The sequence below is a fragment of the Aphidius gifuensis genome, linkage group LG2 (genome assembly GCF_014905175.1).
Source record: "Aphidius gifuensis isolate YNYX2018 linkage group LG2, ASM1490517v1, whole genome shotgun sequence".
NCBI lineage: Eukaryota > Metazoa > Arthropoda > Insecta > Hymenoptera > Braconidae > Aphidius > Aphidius gifuensis.
In genome coordinates, this window is record NC_057789.1 from 23,154,327 (window position 1) to 23,165,665 (window position 11,339).

The following is an 11,339-nucleotide window of genomic DNA, read 5'->3' on the forward strand; positions in this document are numbered from 1 at the left end:
CGAAAAATAAAGCTTAAATTGTAAAATGTTTCTAGTAAAAGATGTAGGGTTTGGAGGGGGACGAAGAAAAAAAAAAAAAAAAAATTCGAAAAATCCAAAATGGCAGAGTTTCCGGTTCAAACATAGTTTTTTAAAATGGATACTGCATTTTTTTTTTGCACCAAAATGTTTTTTACATCAAAACTAACACTTTTTATTTGAAAAATTTTTCGATAAAATCACTTTTTTTTTTGGCCCGATTTTCTCTGTTCATGGATTTTCCTGAAAAAATATGGCTTTAATTAAAAAATGTTATTTAGAAAAGTTGTAGCGCTCAAAAATACAAAAACAAAAAAAAAAAAAAAAATTTTAATTAAAAAATGGCAGAGTTTCCGGTATGAACATTTTTTTTTTCGAGGTTAGGTGTAATTTTTTTTTCTTAAAAAATTGTTCACATCAAGGCTAACGCTTTTTCTAAATAAAATTTTCCGGAAAAATCGATTTTTTTTTTAAAACTTTGTTTATGCTCCGCCATTTTGATTATTTTCGGAAGTTTTTTTTTTTTTTCGTTTTCGTCTTTCTGGGCGCTACAACTTTTCTAAATATCATTTTTTAATTAAAGCCATATTTTTTCAGGAAAATCCATAAACAGATAAAATTGGCCCGAAAAAAAATGATTTTATCGGAAAAATTTTTCAAATAAAAAGTGTTAGTTTCGATGTAGAAAGCATTTTGGTGCAAAAAAAAAATGCAGTATCCATTTAAAAAAACTATGTTTGAACCGGAAACTCCGCCATTTTGGATTTTTCGAATTTTTTTTTTTTTTTTTTCTTCGTCCCCCTCCAAACCCTACAACGTTTACTTGCAACATTTTACAATTTAAGTTTTATTTTTCGAAAAAAATCCATTGATAAATTAAAATGGGACACTCTGTATATGTGTATAGTTAAAAATATATATACATGTTATATTAAGGTTAGGTTCAAATGTTATCATTGTTATTATTGTGTACAATATTTATATTCAAATAAATATTAAAAAAAAATATATTATGTATAATAATAATAATGATAAATATGGTTCCGTAATTAAAAAACGCGCATTTGCCAGAGTTTTGAAAGTTTTCAATTTTCAACGGGAAACGATTTCGTTAAGGCAGTTTGTCAAAATATTGAAAAAAAATTCCCTCTCACAGATTTTGATCAAAAAAGGCTTATTTTTTAAGTGAAATAAAGATCTATTTTATCAAATTTTTTTTGTAATTTTCTACCACGATTTGACCGAGATAATTAGGTTCAAAGTTGACAACAATTTAACACTTTAACACACAAGCATAGGAAGCATCGGCACGCTATTGAAAAACGCTCTCACAGAAAACCTTTATTTTACTACAGCTTATACTTCTTTTAATAACAAAAATAATTTTAAGAAAATCATCGATTTCTACCACGAATTTTAAAAGTTATTAATTAGTTAAGACGAAAATTTAGGGTCAAAAACAGTCAAAAAGTACCAGGCGAAGCATTGAAAATCTGCTGAAGTAGTATTAGTATGTGTGAATATGAGGCGCCCTCACTCATACTTCTAAAGACGCGTCAGTAAAGTATACAAATTTTAGACATTAGAGGGCACTTATTATTTTTTTAAGCTATAGTTACAAGGGTGCCTCTTTGAACCCAAAGAATTATCCTACCTTGGGATTTACATACTGCCTTAAGGCTGAATGTAAATTTTTAAGTGTGAATTCTCTTTCACGTGCAAAAGGGCACCCTTATAACCATAGTTAAAAAATAATAAGCGCCCCTAATGTCTAAAATTTTATACTTTACTGCCGCGTCTTTTAAAAGTATAAGTGTATTTACACACATTAATCTACTTCAGCAGATTTTAATGCTTTACCCGGTATTTTTGACTGTTTTAATATCTTAAATAATTAATAACTTTCAAAATCCGTGGTAGAAATCGATGATTTTTTTTTTATTATTTTCGTAATTTGAAGAAGTATTAGCTGTAGTAAAATAAAGGTTTTTTGTGAGAGCGTTTTTTCAATAGAAGTGAAAACGTGCCGATGCTTCCTATGCGTGTGTAAAAAGCGTCAACTTTGACCCCAATTATCTCGCTTAAATCGTGGTAGAAAATTACAAAAAAAATTTTATAAAATAGATCTTTATTTCACTTAAAAAATAAGCCTACTTTGATCAAAATCTGTGAGAGGGAATTTTTTTTCAATATTTTGACATTCAGCCTTAACAACATTTTTTAATATATTTTTTTTTACGTGTGAATTCATACTTATCACGTAGCAAAAAGTTTTATAAACATTTCTATAAAACGTTTTTATAAAAATTTTTATACAAATTCTTATATAGATTTGGCGCTTTTTTTATAGAATAAATTCTATAAAATTTGTGGTTGATTTTTATAGAAAGAATTTATTAATTTTTTATAGGATTTATTGGTTTATAAGATTATTTTTATAAAAAAAATGATTTGTATATATCATAATCATAATAATACGCTGTTCTATAAAAATATTCTTCTATAGAATTTTGAATGATTTTTATAAAATATCCGAAACGAAATGTTTTATAAAATTTTTCCTATAGAATAGTTTTTATAGAAATATTATTATATAAACTCTATAGAATAGTCCTGTATAGATTTTATTATATATGTTTAACATTGTATATAATTGATTTATTTCATTTATTTATTGGTGACTTTTCATTTATTGTACAATAATATTCATTTTTTAAACAAAGATATAAACCAAGCCAATTAAACATGATGACACTTAATCCATTGACAAACAGTCACTTCTAAATCATCAGAGTCTATCTCATTATTAAACTTGACTAGAATCTAAATTATAAACTAGAAAGTAGACTCTAGTCAAGTTTTATCAGTCTAGGTTTTTATCTTTAAGGCAAGCTATAACTTCTGTTAGAATCAACGGAATGACTTCATATTAGGCTCATAAAAAGTGGTTTTTAAAACCCAACCCTCCCTCAAGGAGTTTATCCTGATTCCAATAGTCAATTTTTTTCTATTTTTGAAACAAAAGAGACAAAAATATTTCAAAAATTCTATTTTTTACTATTTTATGAAAACTATAATTTTTTTTGAAAAAAGTTTCGACTAAAAGTTGTAGGATTTTACCACACATGCTTTTTATTCTTATACAAAGTATCTAGGACGATTTTCTCGAAAGTTAGAGCGTTTTTCAAAAGCTACTCGAAAACTAGGAAAGCAATAACTTTCGATAAAATTGTAGTAAAGACTTCGTATTAGGCTCAAACAACGCGTCTTTAGAAACTAATTATTAATTCATGCATAGTACTTTTATGCATGATTTAAATTTTTTTGATAACCAGTTAGAAGAATTGGAAATTTCAAGGGCTCTGTTGACATTCCAATTGTTGGATCCTTTGAATAATTCAAAATACATTTTTTCGATCTAAAAATACATATTTTTATATTTAATATACATTTTTATTTTCTTTTATAGCTTTAATAATACTAACATAGGAACCAATTGAACATTTTCATAGCCAATATTTGGTCGCCAAGGCATTAGTTGATGATTTTTATGACAATCGTAGTAACTAGGGGGTATTGTTGGTTCTAAATATGGCATTAACGACCTTGTTGCATTCCAAGCTCGAATTTGCTAGTTATTTAAATGAAAAAAAAAAACATAATATTCAATATAATGTCAATTTATGTAAATAAACTAAAGATTGATGAATAAATTATCATGATAATTTGCGAACTCAATATCAATAGTTTAAATGAAGTCTGTTGTCATAGGTCAAGAACAAGTCTAAACAAGTCTTTTTTTTTTCTCCTCCCTGGAAATATTATCATTGTTATGATTAGTTATTAGATCGTCAATCGTCATGGCAGATGTACCTGAACAAGCTCCAGAACGTAAGTAATATTAATGTTTATACAACAATATAACTTTTAAAAAGACTACAATTGTTTTTATTTGTTGGATCAATTTTTAACAGTTGACAATATGTTTTAATATATTATAAATAATTTAAATAATGTGATTATTAAAAAGCTAGGTTATGTTAGATTGTCGTAATGAAAAACAAAATTTTCAAATTATATAGATTGTCCTGGTACCCAGAGTGAAAAAGCAGGAAAAGCATCAGCATGTGCTGGATGTCCAAATCAAAATATATGCTCATCAGGAGCAACAAACCAACCAGATCCAGGAATAGCTCTTATTAAAGAAAAATTTTCATGTGTTAAATACAAAATATTGATATTATCTGGTAAGGGAGGAGTTGGAAAAAGTACAATGACTTCACTTATATCGAGGACACTTGCAGCTGATAATCCAGATAGAAATGTAAGTTTAATTTTATTATTTATTATCAGGATAAATAATTTATTGATAAACAATCAAATGATAGATTATAATTAATTTAAATTTATTAACAATAACAATTAAGAACAAATAATTTCTTACCCTTTTGCTAATGTGATTCTCAATATACATGAGATGTATACCTCTTGTCTATCGATACTGTGCTAACATATTATCTTAAAAACTCTATAGGTATTTTCATTGTGTCTGCTTGTACCAGGCTCTTTTCATTGATTCAATTTTTTCGCATTAAAGTTACATTGCCTCTTTGATACACGACTTGATTTGTATCACGTAAACCTAAATATATTTACTGTCATAAAGACATTTATAAAAAATATGACCTGTTTTTTTTTATAAATTTGTTTATATTCTTAATATTATTATTATTATATTATTGATTAATTTTGTATTATATTTTTTTTATATTTTAATAAACAGGTTGCAGTATTAGATATTGATATTTGTGGACCATCACAGCCAAGAGTGCTAGGTGTTCTTGGTGAACAAGTTCATCCAAGTGGATCAGGATGGTCTCCAGTTGTAAGTATTTAAATTAGCTACTTAAATTGCTACTACTAATAATCGCTTAAAATAAATATTGAAATTTTAATTTGAAATTTTTTTTCTTCAGTATGTAGAGGACAATTTGTCACTCATGTCAATTGGCTTCTTGTTAAAAAGCCCAAGTGATGCAGTCATTTGGAGAGGCCCAAAGAAAAATGGTAATTATTTAAAAAAAAAACGAACATTTCAAATAATAAATATACAATTATTATTCAACTCTAGGTATGATAAAAAATTTTCTTACTGAAGTCGACTGGGAAAATCTAGATTATATGGTACTGGACACACCACCAGGTACATCCGATGAACATTTATCAGCTACGTCATATTTAAGAGACGCAGGAATAACAGGAGCAGTTATCATAACAACACCTCAAGAAGTTGCCTTGCTTGATGTAAGGAAAGGAATTGATTTTTGTAAAAAAGCCGGCATTCCAATTTTAGGAGCAATTGAAAATATGAGCATTTTTGTTTGTCCAAAGTGCAAAGTAAGTTGCTGTATTATTTTAATAAATTATTTTGTTATTAGTGATAAATAATTGAATTTAAATAATCAATCATTATTTTATTTTTTAGGCTTCTGCTGAAATTTTTCCGGCTTTAACTGGTGGAGCAAAAAAAATGGCTAATGACATGGACATTGAATATTTTGGATCAATTCCACTTGATCCATTACTTGCAAGATGTTGTGATGATGGAAAAAGTCCTTTAATTGAAATGCCTGATTCTCCATCAGTTGTAGCAATTAAAAATATTGTTGCCAGTAAGTTGACGAAATTTATTCAATTTAGATATTAAAATTTAACCTTATGAATTAAAAAACTTTATTATACTTTTTTTTTTTTAGGAATTGTACAAAAGTGTGAAGAAAGCTAGATGATGACATTCAGTTAATGCATAAATCCAAACTTATAAAATATCAATTAGAATAAACAAAACAATTTCTTTTATGTAAAATTTATTTATTATATCTTACGATATCTCACAATCCGACTATCGGCATTTTCGCTAGGGTAACCTATTATATTATATTGGTTGAATTATATTATTAAATTAAATTTGAAGATTTTCAAGACCATTAAATACGCCTTCGAATAGTGTTGTTAGACTGTTGTTGCTGATATTATGCTTGAAAAGTTTCGATAAACGTTTGAAACAAACTCACTAGAGATCGTTTAGTTGGTTAAAATTTATATGTTTCATTGAATATATAGCTTTTACAAATTAAATATCAATAAATAAATAATATAAAAATTAAGTTGGATTGAGGTAATAATTCAACACCAATAGTTCTATTCAAGAATAAATATTAATAAACATATTAAATATTTTATTAACTAAAGTTATATTATAAATAAATTATTTGATAAAATTGTCGAATTATTTGTGCTGATAAAAAGTCTCTCAATATTTGGTAGACTATAATAAATACGTGTAACTCAAAATTGTTAAGTTAATTCAGATCTTAATCGAGATGATAAAGATTCTGAGAGACCGTTAAATATATCTTTTGATAAATTGGTCAATTTGTTTTTGCTGATATCAAGTTCGTCAAGTTGTGATAAATCATTAAAAATATCAGACTCAAGGTTCTGTAGTTCATTCGAATTTAAATTTAAGATACGGAGATTTTGTAGACCGTTAAATAGATCTTTCGATAAACGGGTCAATTTGTTTTTGCTGATATCAAGTTCCCCAAGTTTTGATAAATCATTGAAAATACCCAACCCAAGGTTATGTAGTCTAATCAAATTTAAATCTAGCGTGTCCAGATTTGGTAGACCAGTGAATATATCTTTCGATAGAGTTCTCAGTTTGTTTCCACTAATATTAAGTGTATGAAGTTCTGATAAATCATTAAAAATACCTGACTCAAAATTTTGTAGCTCATTCGATTTCAAATTTAGAATAAAGAGATTTTGTACGCCATTGAATATATCTTTTGATAAAGTTGTCAATTTGTTTTCGCTAAGGTCAAGTGTATGAAGTTGTGATAAATCATTGAAAACACCTGACTCAATCTTTTGTAGTACATTCGAATTTAAATATAGCCAACTGAGTTCTTGTAGATCATTAAATATATCTTTTGGTAAAGTTGTCAATTTGTTTTCATTGATATAAAGTTCTTTGAGTTTTGGTAAATTATTGAAAATACCTGGCTCAAGATTTTGTAGTCCATTGGAAGTTAAATTAAGGGCCCAGAGCTTTTGTAAACCAATAAATATATCTTTTGATAAAGTTGTCAGTTTGTTATCCGCTATATTAAGTATCTCTAGTTTTGACAGACCGTAAAATATACCTGGCTCAAGATTTTCGAGTTGGTTTGAATTTATTTCCAGTCTTCTAAGATTTTTAAGACCTTTGAATATTTTTTTCAATGGAATTGTCTCATTGTTATTGTCGATATATAATACGGGACGTTGTAATAAACCATTGAAAATTCCAAACTCAAGTTTTGTCAGTTTATTAGAATATAAGTACAGCTCGATAAGATTATTGAGACCACTGAAAATACTTTCTGATAAATTTGTCACATTATTTCTACTCATATCCATTGTCTCAAGTCGGGATAAACCATTAAAACAACCTAACTCAAGATTTGTCAGTTCATTCATATCCAGGTACAGCTCTACAAGATTATTAAGATTACTAAAGATATTTTTTCTTAATGTTTTCAGAATGTTTTGACTGATATTGATTTTTTGAAGTCGTGATAAACCATTGAAACAACCTAACTCAAGATTTTTTAGTTGAATACAATATAGGTCTAGCTATAAGATTATTAAGACCGCTGAAGATATTTTTTCGTAAAGTTGTCAGATTGTTGCAACTGATATCCATTTCCTCAAGGCGTAATAAACCATTGAAGCAACCTAACTTAAGATTTGCCAGTTGATTAGATTCTAGATTTAGATTAATAAGATTATTAAGGCCACGAAAGATCTTTTTTTGTAAAGTTGTCAAATTGTTTTCACTGACATTCATTTTTTTGAGTTGTGATAAACCATTGAAACAACCTAACTTAAGAGTTCTTAGTTGATTAGATTGTATGTTCAACTCTATAAGATGATTGAGACAACTAAAGATATTTTTCGATAAAATTGTCAGATTGTTTTCATTAATATCAATTTTCTCCAGTCGTGATAAATTATTGAAACAACCTGGCTCCAGATTATTCAGTTTGTTCGATTGTATATCTAGGTGACAAAGATTTTCGAGACCATTAAATATATTGGTTGATAATGTTGTCAAATTATTTCTGCTCATATTAAGCATATCAAGTTTCGACAAATTATCGAAAACACCTGACTCAAGTTTGCTTAATGTGTTTGAATTTAAGTCTAAGTTTTGAAGATTTTCAAGACCATTGAATACATCTTTAGACAATGTTGCCAGACTGTTGTTGCTAATATTAAGATGGTTTAGTTGTGATAAACCATTGAATAAACCTGACTCAAGATTTTGTAGTTGGTTTGAATACAAATATAGTGTCTGAAGATTTTTAAGACCATTGAAAATGGCTTTCGACAACATTATCAGACTATTGTTGCTTATATCGAGCTCGTCGAGTTGTGATAAACCATTGAAACAACCTGACTCAAGATTTTTTAGTTTGTTTGAAGACAAAGATATTGTCCGAAGATTTTTAAGACCATTGAAAATGTCTTTGGACAATATTATCAGACTATTGTTACTCATATCGAGCTTGTTCAGTTGTAATAAACCATTGAAACAACCAGCCTCAAGATTGGTGACTTGGTTTGAATCTAAATCTAAATTCCTGAGATTTTCGGGACCATTGAAAATACCTTCGGAGATTGTTAACAGACTGTTCTTGCTCATATCAAGATCCTCAAGTCGTGATAAACCATTGAAACAACCTGAATCAAGGTTTTTAAGTTGGTTTGAGCCTAAATATATTATTCGCAGATTATCAAGACCATTGAATACACCTTCAAACAATGTTATGAGACTGTTGTGTCTGATATCAAGCTCGTAGAGTTCTGTTAAACCGTTGAAACAACCTGACTCAAGATTCTGTAGTCGGTTTAAATTCAAATGTAGTTTCCAAAGATATTTAAGATCGTTGAATACACCATTGGACAGTGTTGTTAGACTGTTGTTGCTGATGTTAAGCTCATATAGCCCTGTTAAACCATTGAAACAACCTGACTCAAGATTTTTCAGTTTGTTTGAGTATAAAATGAGATAACTAAGATCTTTTAAACTACTAAATATATCTTTCGATAAAGTTGTGAGATTGTTTTCTTTGATATAAAGATCATTCAAGTTCAATAAATCATCGAAAATACCTGGCTCAAGATAAATCAGTTGGTTTGAATTTAAATTTAGGACACATAGATCTTGTAGACCATTAAATATATCTTTCGATAAAGTCATCAGTTTGTTGTTGCTGATATCAAGTTCCTGAAGCTGTAACAAATCATAGAAAATACTTGACTCTAAATATTTTAGCTGGTTAGAACTTATCCGTAACCTACGAAGATCATCAAGGCCATTGAAGATATCTTTGGACAATGTCGTCAGATTGTTACAGCTGGTATTTTAATTTAAATTTAATTTTTAATTCATCAAGTTCGAGATTCTCAAGACCATGGAATAAATTTCTTGGAAGAATAGTCAATGCTCTACCACCAATACTCAATTCATGTTTTTCAGCTTTATTACACAGTGCTTCACAAATATCTGGATCATAATAAGGTGTCTCTTCGTTACAAAAGTATTTATTATGGCTTTTAATACTTGAAGTTGAAATATTTGTATCCATAACTAAAACATAATAAAATATTTGAAAATTTTATTTTTAGCAATCAATATTCGTTATTAAGAAAAAAGAGAAAACTTAAAGTTTATAAAATAAATTCACCTATTATTTTAAACGATAGAAATTTTCAAAAATTAGTATTTAAATAGTGATTAAAATTAAAAAAATTGTTTCACTTGTTGGACAAATCAACCGTGTCAGCTATATTAATGACAAAAATAACATTATTTTTTTTTTTCTTGATATAAAAGGTCATAACAATTTTTTTTATATTAAAATATTGTGAACATGAAATAAAAACATTTTTTATAGATCCACGATAATATAAAATATTTATTTAATTACTAAAATTACTAATTTAATTTTAGTGACACATATTTTAAGTTTTTACCTTTTATATTTATCGATAAGAAACCAAGGTTTGGAAGTATCGACATATTTAAAAGGTGATCGGTTGAGTCATCAATATCACGAGAAAAAAAATTACATATATCAATCAAGCTGTGATCGTCACATGATCATTAAAATGAGATTGATATTGAAGAACACATTCATTTTTATTTAATTGACGAATATATTATTGATACGTGGTCATAATGATAAACGGAAACATAATGATAACGTTTGGAGTGCCACCTTTTTTTAATAGTGACAGTGATATTGACTACACACAGTTTTAATTTTATATTTCAATTTACGAATATACTATTGATGTTGTTTAAAATTTATACAAACTTGAAATTAAAAGTATCGAATAATTTTTCACTTACCCCAGTAATAAAAATATAGCTAAAAAAATTTCGCTATTTATTTACGTGACGACAATAGATTTCTTTATCGTAAAAGTGATGAGTGAGTCCAGTCAAAACCTGGTTAGTAAGAGGCACTCTTTGAAACTATGAAAATAATTTTCTTGGATTACAACAGGTGATGAAACTTTTTTTTAAAACCAAGTGTACGTCATTAATTAATTATTTTTAGTGATGACAGAGCTAGTGCGTATGCATCAAAGAATAATTCGTGAGTGAGTGGTGCGACATTCAAGAAGACTAGAAACACTAATATTTCTATATCATTAGGCGCACATTTGTATAACTCATGCGTAGTTTAAAAATATTGTTTCGTCACCGGTTGCAATCTAATAAAATATATATTTTTTACATTTCATCGACATAAAAACCTCAGAGTGGGAAGATCTACGACTATTAATATGTATTTTTATTTTTCCATGTAATTATATGTTTTTTTTTATTTACATCAGCTTTGAATAACCATTTAATGTATTTATTAATCTTTTTAATTAACATAATAATTATTGGTTTGAAAAAAATAAAGATACAAGAAGCAAATTCGAAACGTGTTCAACCACTTATGCCTAAAAAAATTGCTCATTCACCAATGTTCAAATATAAATGTATATACATACAGTTAAACATTCATTAATTCATATTTTCATTTATCTAGTTATTTTATTAAATTTTGTTATTTTGACTCGATAATTTCCTTATATAAAAAGGACAAACATCATCGGTCTCCCGAGTGGAAATTGAGATCAAGTCTTGATCAAGACTTGATCAGGCAACATTGATTTCAAATCCATTCTTGATCAAGATGCTTGATCAAATC

General features: G+C 27.6%; 2 protein-coding genes across 2 annotated transcripts; one reads left to right on the plus strand and one right to left on the minus strand.

The window, feature by feature from the left end:
- The first annotated feature begins 3,860 nt into the window (after positions 1-3,860).
- Positions 3,861-5,803, plus strand: LOC122849646 (cytosolic Fe-S cluster assembly factor NUBP1 homolog). The gene is made up of 7 exons (XM_044148418.1): positions 3,861-3,909; positions 4,101-4,342; positions 4,802-4,903; positions 4,995-5,085; positions 5,150-5,415; positions 5,504-5,690; positions 5,775-5,803. Exons 1-7 carry the CDS (start codon positions 3,879-3,881, stop codon positions 5,801-5,803), a joined length of 948 nt encoding a protein of 315 aa, XP_044004353.1. The 5' UTR covers positions 3,861-3,878.
- Positions 5,804-7,663: 1,860 nt separating this feature from the next.
- LOC122850554 (insulin-like growth factor-binding protein complex acid labile subunit) lies at positions 7,664-9,328 on the minus strand. Its single transcript, XM_044149685.1, has one exon. The coding sequence runs from the start codon at positions 9,326-9,328 to the stop codon at positions 7,664-7,666; it is 1,665 nt and encodes a 554-aa protein (XP_044005620.1).
- Between the last annotated feature and the right edge of the window lie 2,011 nt (positions 9,329-11,339).